This window comes from Engraulis encrasicolus, chromosome 16 (genome assembly GCF_034702125.1).
Source record: "Engraulis encrasicolus isolate BLACKSEA-1 chromosome 16, IST_EnEncr_1.0, whole genome shotgun sequence".
Classification (NCBI taxonomy): Eukaryota; Metazoa; Chordata; class Actinopteri; order Clupeiformes; family Engraulidae; genus Engraulis; species Engraulis encrasicolus.
Genome location: NC_085872.1, coordinates 32,009,528 through 32,030,996, shown reverse-complemented (window position 1 = coordinate 32,030,996; position 21,469 = coordinate 32,009,528). Strand labels below are relative to the sequence as shown.

At 44.2% G+C, this 21,469-nt stretch overlaps 1 protein-coding gene across 5 annotated transcripts in view; it reads left to right on the top strand.

The window, feature by feature from the left end:
* The first annotated feature begins 6,974 nt into the window (after positions 1-6,974).
* The window catches only part of fat1a (FAT atypical cadherin 1a), an 84,590-nt gene continuing 70,095 nt past the window's right edge, over positions 6,975-21,469 (top strand). For 4 of the 5 annotated variants that reach the window (XM_063219397.1, XM_063219396.1, XM_063219394.1 and 1 more), the window contains exons 1-2: positions 10,766-10,908; positions 12,608-15,897. In XM_063219397.1, coding sequence (XP_063075467.1) covers positions 12,636-15,897 — 3,262 coding nt within the window. In that variant the 5' untranslated portion in view covers positions 10,766-10,908; positions 12,608-12,635. Of the gene's footprint in view, positions 7,212-10,765; positions 10,909-12,607; positions 15,898-21,469 lie in introns of those variants that run through there. The other variant, XM_063219395.1, reaches the window with a different exon arrangement.

The following is a 21,469-nucleotide window of genomic DNA, read 5'->3' as shown; positions in this document are numbered from 1 at the left end:
CAAAAGGTTATAAAACATCAGCAGACAACTAGCAAACAGCAGTACCTTTTGGGAAAATATTTGGAGTTGGCCTATGTTTCATTTTTTAAAAATGTAAACAAACGCTGCCCCCATTAGAATTGCTCATATCTCGGAAAGGGCTGAGCCGAAAAATGTGGCAACACCAGGTACTGACAAGTCAAGGGTAGCGTGAGCAATACAACTGCATGTTGAAATTGACCAAACTGTCCCTTTAAGTCTTTTTTTGAGTGCGAGCTCCAGACTTTCTGATTTTGTATTACTCCATATTCCAAGCCAATGCACCACCGCACAACTAAAGCCACCTTCAAAGGCACAGGCCCACTTTTTGATTTTTTTCAAGTGTGATAAATATGAATGGTTTCAAGCTAATGTTTCTTGCCGTACAGGATAGACTTGTATAGGAGCTAAGTCCTGCTGTATTCACAGACCTTGAAATCCCATGTCAAGTACTGTCCTATATCTGGCTCCAGATGGTCTGAAAATACAGCCAAACAAAAACATCCCAGAGGTCATAAAACTGCAAATTCAGGACCTCAGAGATATTACTGTTTTCTTGGCAAGCACAGCACAGGACAGCCAAATAACACTTATCGGGACGTAGCCCCTTAATGCACGCTGAACCTCCTGTGGCACGCTGTAATAGACATTGAAAGTTAACTACTATAGTACTACACTACTATGACAGTGCACTGGGCCTTTAATAATACATTACAACTTAGTCATTCCCATTCTGGTAACAGCTCATTTATAATGCCGTGTCTTAAGGGGATATATCTTAGGTTATTGTTTGTTAATTTATGTAGGAATGCATATGTCTATAACTTACGCAAAAACATTTTCCCTTGACTATACTGACCATTGGCTGTGGTCTAGTGCTCTGTGTAATGACAAAGTACCACAATGTCTGGCTGCAGCTTCCCTTACCCGACACTGTTCTTGTGTAAGCTAGGTAGCAATCAGTATGCTTTGTACCATATTATTCATTAAATTCCAACCGTTAGTTTTGTGTTAATTTCTAAATCACTTTAAAGTAATTCTCTTGATTTTAGGATTACAGACAGGAGTGACCCAGGGGTGTTCTCTGAGCCACTTAAATTTGACAAAAAATGATGATAAGAAAAGCAAAGCAAATATGAGCTTGCATACCGGTATACATTGATCATTACAATGCAGAATGTGTGTGTGTGTGTGTGTGTGTGTGTGTGTGTGTGTGTGTGTGTGTGTGTGTGTGTGTGTGTGTGTGTGTGTGTGTGTGTGTGTGTGTGCACATGCGCGCGTACATACGCGTGTGCGTGCGTGCGTGCATGGGTGTGTGTGTGTCTGGGGGGTTGTGATCTCTAGCCCAATCACAATGACAAATGTCTCAATGATGTTGCCATACTTTGCTTTCTGGGCCCTCAATCTCTCTGGGCCCAGGACACTAGACCCCTTTGTGACACCCCCTCCCCCCATCCCACACACACACACACACACACACACACACACACACACACACACACACACACACACACACACACAAATATACACACACACACACACACACGTTAGTACGCATCTGTTACATTGTAGCTATACATGACCATAAAGTATCACCCTCAGAAAAAAGTACATTTTTGAATGCCAACCAAGAAAAACTTACCACCATCCACACACATTTCCAGGTTGCCTCATAAGCCCCAACGTTTGCATAGAAAGTGCCATATGCACTCTAGTGTACGCGCAATAACACCCACAATGTGTATTTGGATTGGTGATAAGAGTGAAACAGACTTAAAAGTTGCAAAAAGAGGATATAGGTGATGTGAGGATTAGCTGGAGTGGCACTTGGAGATAGAAAAGCATTCACAAATGCACGGCTGCCATCTCTATCTCATTCCCGTCTTCTCTCTAAAGCCTCAGCCATGTATAAATGCACAGAGTGTGTGGATGAGGAAAGGATTGCTGAAGCGAGGAGCTCTACTTGCTGAGACAGATAATTGAGACTTCAGCATCTGCTTCTTCCCCAGTACAACCAGAGATGAGAACGGAGAGAATGAGACGAGAGATTCCACACATCAGACATCACATGATCAGCACACAGGCGGGATGGTAGAAAACTAGAAAAGCCATTTGCAAAGGGGCCTTAGATGATTTTACCTGCTTTCAGAGCAACAAGACCAATGTCAGAGCTGGTTCCAAATACACTGGCAACCAAATTGTTTACCCATTAATGGCTGTCTTGTATGCAGGGCTGGTCCGGGGGATAAATAGGGCCCGGGCACTTTTGGCTTAAAGGGCCCCCTCATAATTAGCGGCGCAGAACTGACTCAACGGTGGACCCTGCACCCTCGTGGGCCATTATATTTTCTAAACATTTCTGAAAATGCGGGCCCACGAGGGTGCGGGGCCCACCGGGAAATGCCCGCTATGCAAGATGGCCAGTCCAGCCCTGGTCTCTTACCTAAAAAATGTTTAACTGGGTGACAGTTTCCAAATAATCATTGTGATTTCTGCTTGAACATGCCTGCCGTTTCAAGCCGGCACCAGCAGCGGTCCTCCTGACAATGCCGTTTGAAGTGTGGTACTGACACACACGTGCCACTATTACACAGCGTCGTTAATCCAGCCTCGCAAATCCATGTAGAAAGCATTCCTTTTGTGTGTAATCCCAACTAGACTTTCCATGGGATTAAAACAAAGGGAAAGCAAAGCTGCATGTATATTATATATGGTAGGCTAACCCAGCAGTCATTTTAAAAAGGGATCCCCGATCCACACGCACACCAAAGCGAAAAGTGGTAGGTGGAGCTTCTCCCCTCTGTTATTGAAATGTTTCGCAGTTCTTCATAATCCGTTATGGAAATCATATTGTGCGTGCTGTTGATACTGTGATTAAAATTCAGTAGGCTCTTATCAGCCATGCTTTTATTTCCCCTGAGTAATATGGGAAGTTGCATGGCGTTTCATTTCAAACCACATCTTTTCATAAGTACAACCCACATAAGTTATGGCCAAGATTGAGGCCTTATCATGCAAAAGGAGTTTGTGCAAGTCAGAAAAGATGCTGATTTATATAATTTTAAAGCAAAATGTCTATACTTTGTGGTATAGCTTTTGCTAAGAAAATGAGATCGGTAAAAGCGAACAATACCCCTTCACGTTCACTTCATCTGCAAAACCTGACACCACTGGTTAACACAATTGGCATATTTACAGCTGAGATCAATGTCACATTACATTTCAATAGGTAGCCAATATTCAGATTAATGGACAGACATGCTAAATAATACAGATGTAATGTTTGTATATTGATTCTTTTTTAAATTCACACACACACACACACACACACACACACACACACACACACACACACACACACACACACACACACACACACACACACACACACACACACACACACACACACACACACACACACACACTCTCTCTTTCTCTCTCTCTCTCTCTCTCTCTCTCTCTCTCTCTCTCTCTCTCTCTTGAACCCTCACTTATAGGCTACATACTTGTTTATATAAAAAAATGAGATATAATGGCACCAGTGGCAGGTGATGGTGGAAGTCCTTCCACATAAGAAGAGAGAGGGACAAAAGGGCATGGTTGAGACAGGATAGGCATGTCCTCTGGCACCACACCAAAGACGACAGTTATTCAATGGGTTTGGTATTCCTTTTTGACAATTGATATGGGAAATTTTGTCAGATACAGACGACTAAAATGGGGCACGCATGAAAAAACACATGCTAGTAACGGGAACTGAGACATTTTTGGTAGGTAGGCCTATGTATGTGTCTGGATGGACTTTGGTCAATTTACTTCCGCATTATGCAAACCATGGAGGACTTTAAACTCAAGTAACCATTTGTCTTATGCATAATTATTCCTCTTCTCATGCCTTTTGAAAAAGCATGAGAGAAGGACAGAAAAAGAAAACGCAACCTGGGTAGTAGGCTATTCCAAGGACATTTCTCAGTAATGAATCAGTTTAAGTTGCTAAATCATCTAGAAGGGCCTGAAGTCCTCATTTTCTTAAATGTCATGCACCTGTGGGCTACCTCTCACTTCCGGTGGGTTAATTTAGGCAAGTTTATCACTTAACTTTCTTGGAATAATCCTGGGATAAACAGAGATTCTGTCATGTAGAAGGCTGTGGAGAAGAATGAATGCGATGATGATGCCATTTATAAAAGGTCTGAATTGACTTTTTGATACCTAGGACTATTTATTTCCACCACTCTCTTTTCATTTGAAACACGTTTTATCATGTTTATCAGTTTAAACACTCACAGTAGCCTATATACACACCAAGTGTAGGCCTACGGTACTTATCGTGTCCGGGAGCATTGCGGGACCGAAAGGTTCACGGGCTGCCTTGCACACTGCACAGTCAGCGTTCACGTTCTATCTGCGGGCAGCAGCCATTCATTTTCAATGGAAGCCGCTCATTGAACGTCCCCGCGGGAAAATAGACTGGAGTTCTATTTTCAAGGAGCATCGCGGACATGTTCGGTCGGGCCCGACATGCGCCGCGCTTACACCGTGCTCCTGTGTGCAAGGCATGATCTGTTTTCATGTATTCCAACCGTTTCGGACTGATAGCCTACCGGACACGTGAAGTGGGCGTTAAGTGGACGTCCGCGCTTTTGGTGTGTATGCACCGTCATGTTGCATGTGTGGGACATTAGTTAGATTAGTTAGTTATTGGACTGGTCCTTTAGCTCAGCGGTATCGTTGTGACTCCCATAGCCTACCCGAACTGTTGCGACGAGGTGGCGAGTTTGAGACCCCGAGGGGGGACAGACTGCGCGGGAACACCTTATTTACACTGGTTCCCTTGTAGCATTGGGTTATCAAACTGGTCCTTTAGCTTAGCGGTATCGTGCTGTGCCTCCCATAGGCCTACCCAGACCAGTGCAATGACAAGGAGGTGGCGGGTTCGCGGCCCAGAGGGGGGCGGACTGCGCGGGAACACCTCAGTTACACATATTCCACTTGGAATTTTAGAAATAAACGTTATTCCAATTCATACTGATAATTAAATGTTTTTTTTTGTGGCCAAAGGCAAAGTGCAGTAGGCCTAACTGCACCAACACTAAATCTGAGAAAGGTCATGAAAGTAGGGCCTATTGATGTTGGGTTGGATAATTGCTGTAGCCTACCCACATTTGACATAGGCCTAGCAATCTCTCTAAAATGGGACACATTTGGACAGTAAGGCTTTGTCACAAGACAAAGGAGGTCTTAGGAAGACCATTTTCAGTCTAAACTCAATTTTGACCAAATAGTTACTGCACTTTACCTTTGTGAATGTTCATGGGATTAATTGACCTAGCCCGTCTGTTGTCTGAATTTGCGGTCTGTGCTTTAAATAAAAATAGGTCTAAGTAAAACATGTTTAAGATAACTGACCATGTTGTGCAAAGAGTTCTTTGACTAATTTAAATCTGAATTAAGTTTGTGCTTATTCGAATGAAGTTTGCAGACTGTTGTCAATCCAAGGGAAGCAGCGCTAAGGAGTGATTCTCCTGTACTTCCTGCCGTTGTCTCAGTACGACAGTACAAAGTTTACCTCCAAGCTAGCCGTTAACCTTGAGTTCTATGAGACCAGCTGTAGGCTAGCTGGTCTCATAGGACTCAATGTTAACTGCTAGCTTGGGGGTACAATTTGTACTGGCATACCCAGAGAAAGGTTGAAAGTACAGGAGAAAGGTAAAACCCAATCATTTAACTCAAGGGAAGGTGTAAAATAAGCTTATTTCCAAAAATGGGACAGGATCACTTTAAAGGGACACTGTGCAGGAAATGGTCAAAAAAAAGGTACTGCAACTATGCTGCTCATTGAAACTGTGTCACCTATTGCCAAATTTGACCTTTTCATTAAATTTTACAAAGTAACAAACAAGTTAAGTCATTTTTGCAGCTAAAAATGGCTATTTCTGGAAATTCAAAATGGCGGACCATGGAGAAGATCCCCCTTTTCATGTATGAAAAGTGCAATTTTTCCAGTCATAATGAACACTTAGAATTTGATGGTGGTGGTAAATATTCATGAAAAAGGTAACATTAGTGAATGGGTAGCAAGAATTCTGGAAATAAACAACTAAGAATCTCACACAGTGTCCCTTTAAGGCAGAAATGTGCATCCTGAATTATGTATTTATTGACACTCAACGTTTGTTTTGACTCATTGCAAAGATCATTTCATACCCTAATGTTAGGGGTACAAGACTGGTGTGAACTGTTAGGCTTTGCAGCGCTAATCTTCTGCAGCACTCCGGGGAAAGGAGAGGCCAATTGATATTCTGCAGGCATGAGCATGCATACATGTGCTGCATGGGCTTTTGTGTCTGTTTATACCTGTAAATGTGTGTGAGAGTGATGGGCCTATTGGAACTCTGGTACAGTTAACAGTGACAATAACATGGACAATAATAATAGTAATAATAACAACAACAACAATAACAACAACAACAATAACAACAACAACAACAATAATAATAATAATATAATAATAGGCCTACTACTACTACTCCTACTACTAGGCTACTAATAATAGCCTAATAATATAAAGCATTTCAATCTAAACAAGACATGCCCGGCCTATTGTTTAAGACATACTAAGATCTCCTGGACATTCACCCATACGCAGCTGAGTTGGCCTTGGAAAGGAAAGTGAAGGGACAGATAGGCTATAGAGAGACAGGGATATTTTCCTATGAGAGTCTTTTTGACTCTCCATGCGTTTCCATATTTAGGCTACAGTGCTCATAGAATTATCAATATCCAACATCCAGCCGCTGTAGGCCTATCTGAGTCCGGAGATTGTCTGTAGTAGGCTACAAAGCCTACAATAAATAAAATGACACTCACTCCCATACACGATGTTGGTGACGTCACAGATTTGGAAAGGCACGCGTCCCAGACACAGTGCGCTCTTCCCACCGTCAGATCTGTTTTGAGGGAGCGCAAGCAGTTCGAAAAGTGGACAGTCTATGGAGCGGAATAAAATGTAGCTTTTGGGGATGTGCATCAAATGTGACTAAAGGGAAATCCACGGAACACATCGGATTTATTCATGTATGCGACTTATAGCCTATTGCGTTGTGCGAAATGTTCGCATACACTGTTTGTCGAAATTTCTTTGCATTCCTCTGATTGGAACTTTGGTGCAGCTTCACTCATTCGCTGATCTGGTGAGTAGGCTAATGTGTTCTGATATGTGTGCCAAACCCACGAAAGAAGTCTCATTTCCTACCGAGACGCACATCTCCTGTTCAATAGATATAGACCACCAGCATCCTCTCACCAATATCAACTCGACTGGCTAACCAGAGTAGAGTAGAGTAGAGTAGAGTACTTTTATTAATCCCGAAGGAAATTAAGGTGTCTGTCAGCTTACATAAATACACAAATACAAAACATACACAAGACATTATACACATAATTGAACATTACAGGAAAAATATATCTTGAGTACTACCGCCACACATTATCTCACATACACACATGTTCTCTCTCTCACACACACACACTTCACACACACATTGTCCCACCCACACACACACACACACACAAACCCACCCACAACCCCCCTCCCACACCCACACCCACACCCACACCCACACCCACACACACACACACACACTCATCCCTGCACAGACACAAGGTTCTGGTAGGGTGTCATGTTGCATACATTCACACTCACAGAAAAACAAAATAACCATGTTAAGTACACATACAAGAGCCAAAGAAGTTCTAATTATTGTCCATGCAAAAGCTGAGTAGTTCACGGCAGCTATTCCAGGGGGTGAGGTAGGTGAGGTGGGGTGTAGTGGGTTATTGTCCTGTATTGGGCAACCCTTAAAGTGTCCAAGGTAGTGCAGGCGCTTGCTCCGGGGGGTGGGGGGTAAGGGGGTAGGGGGTGGGGGTGGGATGAAGTGTAACTGTTTCAGTAGAGAAAAGAATCTGTAAGGGAGGGGGGGGGTGTAGTGGCTGCAGTTTGAGTGTTCCAGTGTGGGGGGCTAGTTTATGCAGTCCAGTCACCAATGACAATCTCTTTAATTGTCTCCTTTCTGTGTGGTGTTGAAGAGCTGGATGGCCCTGGGGACAAAAGACTTCCGTAGTCTGTCTGTCCGGCAGGGGAAGGCCCGGAGTCTGTAGCTGAACAGGCTCCTCTGGTTGGCCAGAAACGGGTGCAGGGGGTGTCTGTCATTTTCAAGTATTGAGTCCAATCTGCTAAGGGTCCTTTTTTCGGCTGTGGTTGTGAGATCCTCCAGTTCCATACCCACCACAGACCTAGCTTTCCTCACCAGCCTGTCAAGGCGTCCAGCGTCCCTCTTCCTAACGCTACCTCCCCAACAGGCAATAGCGTAGGTGAGGACACTTGCCATGACAGACTGATAGAACATCAGCAGGAGCTGTTGCAGACATTGAATGATCTGAGCTTCCGTAGGAAGTAGAGCCTGCTCTGCCCTTTCTTGTAAAGAGCATCTGAATTGGCAGCCCAGTCCAGTTTGTTGTCCAGGTGTACTCCTAGGTACTTGTAGGTGTTGACAGTCTCCACTGTCTCTCCCTCGATAGAGACAGGCAACAGTGGTGGGGTGGTCCTCCTGAAGTCAACCACCATCTCCTTTGTTTTGGTGGCATTCAGCTGCAGCTGATTGTCCCGGCACCAACTGACAAAGTTCTCCACCAGTTCCCTGTACTCTCTTTCCTGTCCATCCTTGATGCATGCCACAATAGCAGTGTCATCAGAGAACTTCTGCATGTGACAGGTCTCTGTGTTGTAGCTGAAGTCAGAGGTGTACAGGGTGAACAACACGGGGGAGAGCACCGTTCCTTGTGGCGCACCCGTGTTACTGACAACAGTCTGGGATGTATGGTCACCAAGCCTGACGAACTGGGGCCTCCCAGTGAGGTAGTCAGTTATCCATGTCACCAGTCCTGTTCCCACTCCCATTCGCAGCAGTTTGTCCTTCAGCATGAGTGGCTGGATGGTGTTGAAGGCACTAGAGAAATCAAAGAACATGATTCTCACAGCCCTGTCTCTCTTGTCCAGGTGAGAATGCACCCTGTGTAGCAGATACAGGATAGCATCCTCGACTCCCACTTTCTCCTGATAGGCAAACTGCAGGGGATCTAGAGCATGTTGGACCTGGGGCTTCAGTAGGTTGATCAGCAGCACACGTTCAAAAGTCTTCATTATGTGAGAGGTGAGGGCAACTGGTCTGAAATCGTTCAGTTCTTTGGGGTGTGGCTTTTTGGGAACTGGGATGAGACAGGATGTCTTCCACTGTGTAGGGACTTTCCCATCCTGTAGGCTTCTGTTAAAGATGGACTGAAGTGGCAGAGCAAGCTCCTCAGCACAGGTTTTAAGTAGTTTGGCACAAACACCATCAGGGCCAGGAGCCTTTACTTTGAGCCTCTTGAGTGTGCTTCTGACCTGTTGAGCTGTGACACTGAGGAGTTGCTGAGTTTGCAGGGGTGGGGGTGTGTGTGTATTGAATGTGTCCTGTCTTCCCCAGGTGATCCTGTGCTTGTGGGGGCTGGCTCAGAGGAGAGATTTGTGGAAGGGTAGACTGGTGAAAGTTCTTCCTGCTGATGGTTAATCCGGGGGGGAGGCGAGTGTGTTGAATAGTTGACGGGAGGTGGGGTCGGTGTTGATGAGCATTCAGAGGTAGTCCGGGGGGGAGGAGAGCCCATGGCAGGTTGAAGGTGCAATGGAGGAGGGGGTGCTGTGCTGGGAGTGAAGTTGTCCGTGGTAGGTGTGTAGGGTGACCTGGAGGTGTTAATGTTTGTCCCATTGCTAGCAGCATTCACAATGGGAGGGCAATTAAAGCGATTGTAGAAGCTATTGAGATCGTCTGCCCTGCTACAATCGCCGTCTGCTCCACGACTCTTGGCTTCACACCCTGTCATTGTCTTGAGGCCCCGCCACAGTTCTTTAGGGTTGTTGTCCATCTTCATCTCAATCTTCCTTCCATATGCATTCTTGGCCTCTTTCAGTCTTTTCTTGAGCTCCTTCTGCACACCCTTGAGCTCCACTGTATTGCCATCTCTAACCACATCGATTTTAAATGCATACAGCGAGTCGAAATTGTTGGAATTAATCTACACCTCGCCAAGAATTACACCTGGCTGAGCACATTCTGTCTAGTCTAATGTCCGTTTCATGGAAACAATACAGAAGTGAACAGCGCTCCGGAGAGCGCTTGTTCTTCCACTCCAGGGCAACAGTAGTGAGAGAGCGCCATCAATCGCCGCTCGCTGTAGTAGCCAATTTCGGACAAAGTAGCCCAACATAACTCGGTCGCAACGGTACTAACGCTGGCCGCATTGCCGTTTAAAATAAAGCTTTACATAGCCTACAACAAGCAGGCGAAAAAATGACTTAGGCTATTATAGGCTATAATAACAGTTGTTGATTAGACGAGAGGTAAAACGTGGGCTACAGCATAGTAGTTCTAACCTACTACCTGAAAGTGTGACAACTCAGCCTGCCTAACTTTTAAAGCGTCTTGACCCCCTTCTCTAACAATTATTCACGTCGCAACTCAACTGCAAAAAGATAGGTCTAACACAGAATGCATGTCGTGGTTCGGGTAGGTTTTTATCCTCCCCTAAAAAGACAAGATTTAAAAATCGAATAGGTTTCTTCAAGGTTTGTTACGTGCTCATGCCAGCGGTAAGTAGATCCGGACGAGCGGAAAGATACTGTGCATGAGGGAGACTGAGGGAGAGAAGGGGGGTTGCAAGAAGGGACTCACACACACTGCGCGAGAGAGCGCTGGGAAAAGGGAGAGACTTGAAGCACGTCGATGCCATGCCGAAAATCGGATTTTACAAACCACATGAAAAACCTCCTTATCAGGGTCACTAATGTGGGAATAGGTATGTTGAGTTACGTATATTGCTAAGACAGATGCTGTGTGATTTTGCTTCGTTTTCGTTGTCTTCTGGTCTGGATCTTCTGTGGGAAGTTGAGATTTCTCAAAGTAGATAGCCTGCGGGCAGTCTTTTGTGGTGGCAAATCAGTCACCGCGATTTTACTTTTGAGATTCGCTTAACTTCTCAAAAGCATTGAAACACAATGTGCAATTTACGTACTATCTTACTGAGCAGTTATTATAAATGTTTGCATTTGATTTTCGTGTTAGCTGTGCATTTAATGATGTTGTAGCCCGTGTGAACAATCTCATACATCTGGTTAGAGCACGGGGCAGTGTTGCTTACGGGGGCAGGTGGGGGATGGGGCAGCCTATGAAATTTAAATGAAAGTAGTCTTTCTCAAGTATATTCGTTTGAGAGTTTTGATTGTGCATGTCTGGAGTTGTGAATGCTCAATGCACAATTTACAGAATTGGCCTTTCACGGCATCACAGTTGTTATTTCAAATAATGAACTTCTTAAACGGCAATGCTTTGCGACTTTTTTTTAAAATACAGTTAGGCCTAATTATAAGTTATGTTCTTGTAAACATCACTATTAACGTGTACGTATTGGGTGTAAGTGGCCTACTAAGCTACTGCAAAGAAAAATAATGTGCTGCAAATAACTCTTCGACACTTTCTTTGCTAGCTAGCTAACTTTTCTGTCACCACAATAATGCATAGCAGGCTATGTGGGTTATTAACAACTTTACGGCTTCGTTCGGGTCCTGCGCAGTCGTTGAAAATGTTTTGTGCATGCATTTAAACATTTTGTTGATAACAAAAAAACATTGCATTTTTAATTCGGCAAATGGATGTCCAAAGTTCTGTTTATTTTGCCCCGCGCAGAAGGCAGACATGCCACCTCACAGCTCCAAAGAGCCCCCTGTCTGATACAGCGTCGTTGACCCTATTCGTATAACTCCAGATTGTTTTAAGAATGAGCAGGGTATTTTTACACGTTGTTAGACTAGTTGTAGCCTGCCATCCAAGCATCGAATTCCCTTGTGCTGCGGCTGCCCCTTTAGTGTAGCTTAAGTCGAATTCTAAATATTTTTAGAGGTCCTATGCTGCCCAGATCAAGGAATCGTAACATGAGTTTAACGCGCGCGCGCGTGCTCGTGCGTGTGTGTGTGTGTGTGTGTGTGTGCTTTCATTTATTTGCATATCCTTGTCCTCTTATGTGATGTAGCAACGATTGGGTTTGATATGTGTATGGCATTTAATGGAAATGCATTGTAATCACTCACATCAGCACTTACATTAGTGCTTACATCAGAGACTCACTAAAAATATGATTAAGTAAATAATGATAATGAAAAAATAATCGAAATAGGTTGTTTATAAGTGTACCTTTTGTCCTTTTGTTTATTTAACAAATAAACATAACCATATGTATTAATGTATATTGTCTATCTTATATTGTATTGTATTCTATTATATTATGAATCATATTTACCTTTCCTCATTGAGTTTTGTAATACCATAGCTAATTGAGCTACATTTCACCTGTATAACATAGGGATAACAGGATGACGGCTGCAGCATCTTGGCGGTAGATGATTCATGTCTTGGTGGTATAGATGAATAGGCCACATGTTGAAAAATGTGTTGTCTGAAAAGAATTGTTCTGATTTTCTCCTTGTCTTTTTTCCTTCTAGGTGGTTTGGCAACAAACACTCAGCCAACATGGGGATTCACTTGACTTCACTTCCCACCGTGCTTTTGCTCCTCTGCGGCTGCATAGCAAACCAAAGGTTGGCAGAGTCGGCATCGCCTTTTCAGTTCACCCATTCTGTTTACAACGCCACCATATATGAAAACTCAGCTGCTAAGACCTATTTAGAAAGTCCTCTGAAAATGGGCATTTACATCACAGACCCAGTCTGGGAAATACGGTACAAGATTGTTTCGGGAGATAATGAGAACTTGTTCAAAGCTGAGGATTACATGCTGGGGGACTTCAGCTTCTTGCGAATAAGGACCAAAGGTGGGAGCAGTGCCATTCTCAATCGCGAGGTCAGAGACCACTACCTGCTGACCATCAAGGCAGTGGAGAGGAACACCAATGCCGAAGCCCGTGCTAGAGTCCGAGTCAAGGTGCTGGACACCAACGACTTGAGGCCTCTCTTCTCCCCCACCTCCTACAGCATCTCCCTGCCTGAGAACACTGCTATCAGGACCAGCGTGGCCAAGGTCACAGCTACTGACGCTGACATCGGGACTAATGGCGAGTACTATTACAGCTTCAGGGAGTGGAATGAAATGTTTGCTGTGCACCCCACCAGTGGGGTCGTAACACTCACTGGAAAACTTGATTATACCGAAACAAAGTTGTACGAGCTGGAAATCCTGGCTGTCGATCGGGGCATGAAGTTGTATGGGAGCAGTGGCTTCAGCAGCATGGCCAAGTTGACGATAAGGGTAGAGCAGGCCAACGAGCATGCCCCTGTCATCACAGCTGTGACACTGGCTCCCTCCGATGCAGACAAAGACCCAACCTATGCCATTGTTACTGTGGATGACGGAGACCAGGGTGCCAATGGTGAGATTGCATCCCTCAGTGTTGTGGCTGGGGATCCCCTCCAGCAGTTCAAGGCAATGCGGACTAGCCCTGGGAGCAAGGAGTACAAAATCAAAGCGCTTAAGGATGTAGACTGGGACAGTCAGCCTTTTGGATACAACCTTACGCTGCAAGCCAAGGACAAAGGAAATCCTCCCCAATTTTCATCTGCTAAAGTTATTCATGTCACATCCCCACAGTTCAAAGTAGGCCCCCCTAAATTTGAGAGGCCTGTTTACCGTGTCAACATCAGTGAATTTGCACCTGTCCACACACCAGTTGTCATGGTCACAGCTGTGCCAAAATACCCACATGTGAGATACACATTCAAACAGAAGATGGACAAAAATCCCTTTGTCATTAACCCAGAGTCTGGCCTTATCACAACTTCTGGGCCCATCCGTGCCGACTCTGCCTCAAAGTTTGAATTGGAAGTCGTCACTAGTGACAAAAATGCAGCCACTAAGGTCATTATTGATGTTGTAGACGTCAACAATAATGCCCCAGAATTCCAGCAGACTTCATACAAGGCCAGTGTGGATGAAAATATGCCCGTGGGTACGACTGTGCTAACTGTGAAGGCTAATGATTTAGACAGCGGTGAAAATGGGTATGTCACATACAGCATAGCCAATGTAAATCCTCAGCCATTCGTCATTGACTATTTCTCAGGGGTGATCAGCACCTCCGAGGAGCTTGATTATGAACTCATGCCCCGCATTTACAGTTTAAAGGTACGGGCCTCAGACTGGGGCTCCCCCTTTCGCCGTGAGGTGGAGACGCCGGTCACCATCACCCTGAATAATCAAAATGACAACAAACCCCTATTTGAAAATGTTGACTGTGACGTGACCATGCCAAGAGACCATGGTGTGGGTGAGCAGATTACAACAGTGTCTGCCATTGACGCTGACGAGCTTCAGTTAGTAAGGTACAGAATTAAAGCAGGTAACGACTTGGATCTGTTTGACTTGAACCCAAATTCTGGCGTCCTCTCCCTGAGACATCCTTTGACTGATGGTGAGGCTGCCAAAATATCTTTTCATAGGCTGATGATAATTGCGAGTGACGGAGAGCACGAAACTCAGCCAATGGTCATGAACATCACTGTCATAACTTCCCATAAGCCAGTCCAGGTCAAATGTGTTGACACCGGTGTCGCCACAATGCTGGCTGAGAAGCTGCTTCAAGGCAGCAAAATTCATAGTCAGGTGGAGGCTGAGGAAAACTTTTTAGACATTCACTCAGTTAACCGTTTCGCTCCTCTGTTCACTGACTCTTTCCCCAGTGTAATCGAGGTGAGAGAGGATCTGCCAGTGGGGGCTAGAATTGTGCATCTCTCAGCATCAGATGCAGACAGTGGTTTCAATGGAAAACTAGTGTATGTTATTTCAGGGGGTGATTCTGAGAGTCGCTTTGTAGTAGAGATGGACACAGGCTGGTTACAAGTGTACGAACCCCTTGACCGTGAAACTAAGGATCACTACACTCTTAATATTACTGTGTATGACCTAGGGATACCCCAGAAATCTTCATCACGCCTCTTAGATGTAAAGATCCTTGACACAAATGATAATGTTCCACAGTTCCTCAAAGACAGCTACTCTGTTGAAACCAGTGAGAGTACAGCCATAGGGACCGAAATCATTCGCGTTGAGGCAAAAGACAAGGACCTTGGGGATAATGGTTTAGTGAGGTACTCAATTTTGGCTGACACCAGTCAGTTTGCTATTGATGAAGAGACTGGTGTTGTGAGTGTGAAAAAGTCTTTGGATCGTGAAACACATCCAAGTTTTACCTTGCGCATCGCAGCTCATGACCAAGCCTCCAGTGAACCGCAGCTTGTGTCAACCGTGTTGCTCAGAATATTCCTGGAAGACGTCAATGACAACCCACCAAAGTTTATCCCACCTAACTATCGGGTCAAGGTACGAGAGGATCTTCCCATTGGCACTGTGATTATGTGGCTGGAAGCCCATGACCCTGATCTGGGGCCCTCTGGTCAGGTACGATACAGCCTGGTGGACAATGGGGAAGGGAAATTTGAAGTAGACAAACTCAGTGGTGCTGTTCGGATTGTGCAGAACCTGGACTATGAGAAGAAGCAGGTGTACAGCTTCACAGCAAGGGCTAAGGACAAAGGCAAACCGATATCACTATCCTCTACCTGCCATATCGAAGTGGAGGTGGTAGATGTGAATGAAAATCTTTACCGGCCTTGGTTCCCTTCGTTCGTGGATAAAGGTTTTATCAAAGAGGATGCGCCTATCGGTACTTCAGTGATGAAAGTGTCTGCTCAGGATGAAGATAAAGGAAGAGACGGTGAACTGCGGTACTCCATAAGGGATGGCTCAGGCCTTGGGATTTTTTCCATCGATGAAGACACTGGTGAGTAAACATATTTCCCCCGAATGCTGTATATAATACACAACATTGCATCCCACATTCAAGTGAACACTTCTTTCTGTTGACATTTTTCTGTTGACACATAAGGTGAAATGCAGCATGTCAGCTGTAAAAAAAATAATTGTGACAGTAATTGTGCCTAGTGATAAATATCACGCCTGAACAAACATTTGAATGAAAATGCAGGACTTTTAAAGAGACGTGATCAGCGCATCCTGACTCCTTTTTCCTGTGAGAGTGAAAAATGATGTTCGGAACAGATGGAACAGCTGTGTATTTGCCACTTGCAGTAGACATTTCAAACTACTTGCTGAGGCATTAAGAGGATTGCAGCAAATTGCATCCCACCTCCTTCCCCACTTTATTACCCCCTCACCTTGATTATTACTGGAAATGACATATATTTTATGTCTGTTTATTTTTGTGTGTTTTTTTTACTTGCGTTAATTGGAATTACTTGGAATTACTAATGTCCTGTTTACTTTTCTGGCCGGTGCGTCTTCTGTTAGGGGTATAGGAAAGTTATTCTTTAAATCAAATCACATTTCTCTCATTTCATTGTCAAGATGTCATGAGGAACCCTCATTCGAGGATTACAAAGAATGTTTTAATATGTCTTCCAGCTTCCTACAACTGCAGCAACACCTGTGCCTGGGGCTTTGAATAATTGGTCTGGAATTCAGTGTCTTTTTTCAGAGAAAGCTACTAGGTTTAAGTTTGGGCTGATTCAAGCAGCACTTTTGAAATGTGCACTGAATTAACATAATCCTAGTAGCTTAATGTCAGATTTTCTTTCCTTAAAGTATAAGTATTTTGCTGCTCTCCAGTATAGCCTTAATTTTTTATGTAAAGTACATCTGTGAATGTTCATACATAAAACATTAATCTTTCACTGTATGTAGGCACAGTTTTCAAGACTCAGAGGTTTTATGCAGAAAACTTTTTGAAGTAATTAAAGACCCTTCGTTTTTTTTTCACCATGGAGGGATCATTGGAGACTTCAGTAATGTTAAATGAAATGTGTGGATGAAATTGGATGGACAGAGGCGGACACTAGCTGTTCATTAACATGAGTAAATTAGTAGCGTCTGCCATGAACCTTTGGGGAAATATCACTTTCTTTGCTGGTAAATTTAGCATGACAGGATGGGCTAGAATAGAATTTCACCCCCTCAGGGCCATCTGTCAGCTTTTGTTCTGGCCCCGTCTTAAGTTGATGGAGTTGTGCCTTATTCACTAAATGGTTATTGATCATTCTTGCCTTATTTGTTGTTTTGTAGTTGGAAAAAGTAAGCTTAAATTGTTCTAGTGAAGGCACATTAGTGCGAACTAACACATGGTTGTTTTTCCCCTTGCCCTCTTGTCTTTTATCCAATTTGAAACTGAGCAAAAACCATTTAAAACATGACTTGAGCCTTGATTCACAGAAGAGTTTCTGTTGTTAATTCCTGGCAGAACATTCTCACTGCAGAAATGCTACTATGAAATGAGTAGGTGTTTGTATTGTACCATTGACTACAGTTCACTGAAAGAGCTGGATACTCAATACACCTCAAACTAATAGATATCTGGGTAGCCAAGGTTTTTGTCTTGGACCACCCCTTATTCCCCATTGCCTGTTTCTAAGCCCCTCCTTCGCCTATCCCCCCATACGTAGTGAAAAGGATACAGGTCACCAGCAGCCCTGACCCGCTCTTCCGGGTCAGTCCTCCACCTCTGCACTCTCCTTAAAGTGATTTATCAGTAATGGCGACGATAGGATTGCTTTGGTTGGACCTGCCATTTGGAGAGATCACAGCCAGTGCCAGTAGCAAAGCAAATGTGCCAGAGGGAAAGACAGCTCCTTTTGGATGACGTTGGTCTGAATTTGGGGATGGTGGAAGTTTGTGTCTAACAGATCAGTTTTACAATTTTCAGCCAAGGGTTTCAAATTTAATGATGCAGCCGAGTAGGCATCCCTGAACACAACTGTGGGCATGAGACATGGTGTCAGAAGCAAACAAACAATAACAGACAGTCCTCTTCACAAACAGATGTCCGTCAACAATTTAGACAACCCTCCCCCAAACATTCAGTACAATCCAGACTGCCACACACACATCTCCAAACTCTAACAAATGTTTTACGAGAAGTGTACCCAAGGAAGACCCAACACATCTGTGGCTGGTTTACTTAATGGCTCTGGGCTCCTGTGTTCTCCACGTGCAGTCTTTATTTTTCCGTTTTATGCTCGTGTTCTGCAAGCCCCAGGGCTCACAGAGTGGAGAAGAGAGGAATGTGTAAATGAAACGTTCTCCAGTGCCTACTCCAAAAAAAACAAAAAACAGCCCTGTCCTCAAACTGAGTACAGATCATATGTATGTAGAACAGCAAATTATCCGCCAGTATTTTGTTTTTCTTTCTGTCGCTGATGGTTTTTTTAAACAAGTTATGCACAGATGAAAAAAAATCCCATTTAATCTCAGAGATATGTCGATGACTATCCTGTTCTAACCTCATTTTTTAAGCTTTCCCTCACCTTAAAAACAAGAGGAAGTAACATTGGTAATTTATCCGTTTTGGCTGAGATAAGATTAGCAGACAACCAAAATTGTTGCTTTGAATTGGTTGATGTGTTTTTTTAAATTCCTGCTGTTCTTGATGTTTAGCACCCTCAATGACCAGTGCAGTCTGTCAAGCTTCTGGCTGGAAACCTAGCGAACCTCAAGCAGTAGTGTTTACTTCTGCAAGTCACACAAACATGTTTAAAGCTGGAGGGTGTGTGTATGGAGCCCTGGTGAGATTTAGTGTGCACCCTGGGCTAATTTTGGCCCTGGTGTGTGCTCAGACTCAAGCTCAGACTGTCGGTGGGGTAATTGAGTTAATGGTAGTGCCTGACAAAAACAGGGACCAGCTAGGTATGTATGCCACTAACTTGATTGATGCTGCCAGAACCGTGCAGGGAATCTGGATACTTTATTTAATAGTCTAAACCCCTGCTGAAAAGAAACAGTTGGGTCTCAAAATGGGATGAGACAACTGAGGCTGATGATTGGCCCGTAACAGGACTTACAGGGCGCATGCGCACCCAGCGACCGGCAGTGGTGGTACCTTTTATGTGCTTCTTGTGTTTTTAATGTTTTTATGTGTGAAGTATGTGTGTGTGTGTGAGGTGTACTGCTACTGCAGAACAATTGCTCATACTGGGACAAATAAAGCTACTGAACTGAACTGAACTGAACTGAGTAGTCTTGGGGCTAAGGAAGGGTACGCTTATGTGTGTGTGCTATGCGTACGTGTGTGTGTTTGTGCATTTTGTGAGTTTAGGCCAGGGGGAAGGAGTGGATAGGCAGGTGTATGGCTTCGTCATAGGTAAGGTCAAGTGACCCAAAAGAGGCATTTGTTTATCAAATGCAAAAATTCTGAGGAAACTTGTTTGTGTGTTTGTCTCATAAGTTGCCCCATAATGCACACCCTACCTCCTGTGGCATGCTGTATTAGTCATAGAAAAGTTATCTACCATAGTAGTACACTACTATGACCTAACACTTAGCCTTTAGTGATGCACTATGAGTTGGTCATTGCCATTCTGGTAACAGCAAATTTATAACGGCGTGTCTTAACGGGTTAATAAGTCGTGTTACATTACCACTGCAGGAGGGGGTTAAAAAATAGCCAAGAGATGGAAAAAAAACCCTCTTGACCGACATCAACATCTGGAGCTACTTAGACAGAAGTAGGTTTGGGTGGAGGATGTTGTTAGCGTTTGGCTGTGCCCAGTCTGTGGCGATGTGGGGGTAGCCGTTGCACCACAGGCAGAAGGCAGAATGAAAGAGTGGACCTTATTTTCAGTTTATTCATTAGGTCTGTATTTGCATGAACGGACTGACTGCTGACATTTGAGGTCAGACCATTGTCTGATCTCCTATGTGTTCAATTAAGCATGCTTTTTCATTCCAATCCTCCCTCATTTTTTTCCTCTCCTATAGTTACCTTTTCTTTTGTCCTCGAGGCAAAGATGTGCCTTTTTTTTTCATTGCCACTTGTTTGTCCTCGAAGAACTGTTAATTTTCCCTTTTTTTTTTACTTTGTTCAAATTCCTTAATGAAGTCAGCCTGGAATTTCAAACCGAGTCAAACAAGTGAGATGCGATAAAGCAATTTGCACTCATCTGGAGCACGGGCTGATAAGAGCTAAAGAGAGATGGTGGTGGTCCGGGGGAGTGGAGGGTGGAGGGTGGAGGATGCCACAAGTGGGAAATAAAGCCTTCCTTTGACTTTTGGAATTGCGCAAATTGAGTAAATGGCTTTGCTGTTTTAATGATGTTAATGAGAGGAGCGGCACCGCACGGGGTTCGTGTTGTAAAAGCCGTAAGACATGGGCCCCTGTGCGGAATTGCTTGTTCCTCAGTTCAAATTGCTCATCGGCTAGCATACGCTGTGCCCTTTGCTTATTGGATAATGTATGCATTGCCCTTTCACTTCAACTTGTGTCAAGACGGCACTGTGAAAGAGGAGCTTTGTGAAGCCAGATGAAATAGTTTGACGTGTAATGACAAAACAGCGCAAGTGTGCTTTTCTCTCGGAAGCACGCTCCACATCACACACCCACACTTATAGCCCACCATCTCCGCACCTCTGTCCCCCCATTGCCCTTCCTGTGCAAATCGAGGTAGGCCGAGTCTTTCAGCGATGCCAGATAAGAGAGGTATGTGCTGAATGGTTTGTCTTTTCATGTTTGACTGCCTCCAAATCCCAGACTGTGTGAGTGGGAGGGAGGGAGGGGGTAAAGAGAGACGAGAGCGGAAGAGAGAGGGAGTGAGTGGAGAAGCGAGAGAGAAAGAGAGTCATGGGGAGAGAACGAGAACGAATAGAGATGGGAGGGAGAAGGAGGTGGGTGGTAACCCTCTACCTTATGTTCACAGGAGAGAGAATAAAGGGAAGTATCTACCTAGTCTAAACTTTTCAATTTTTTTCTCATGAGTTGTCTCGAATCTTGGTAGCACCTTCTTTATTTTCCTTATGCATTAAAATCATTTATGCATCGTTATCAGTGGTGTGCGAGTTCCTCCTTGCTGCTTCATTGTCTCGAATCTTAAACATAATTTAGAACCCGAGTGAGACTTTATCACCCCACTCTCTGAACGGACACACATGACTTCCAAATATTCTATGCTTGAGAGATGTTGCCTGGACAACTGCACCAGGAATGTGCAGCAAGCCTGAAGTTGATTGTAGGGTGTTAAATGAAAGGCACACTTTCGCCCTGTTAAAAGTTTGTTGCTCTCAGCCCATTAAATCCTCTTCGAGCCTAGTATAGGTACCTCGTGCAGATGCCTTAGCCTTGATTGCAAATTAGCTCTTGTTATGTTAATGGTGCCAGCCTAGGGCAGTGGTTCAAGCAAGAGAGGAAGAACCAAAGCCTTTTGTAAGAGTCAAGAACTACTGTCAGAAATTTGTGTAAGGTATAAGAAACCGGATATTAGGAAACAACACATAGTTTGTTCTGAAACGGGCTACTGGCCCAATCTAAGGCAATTTAACTATGTAGAGATGTAAGAGTGGATGTGTAAATC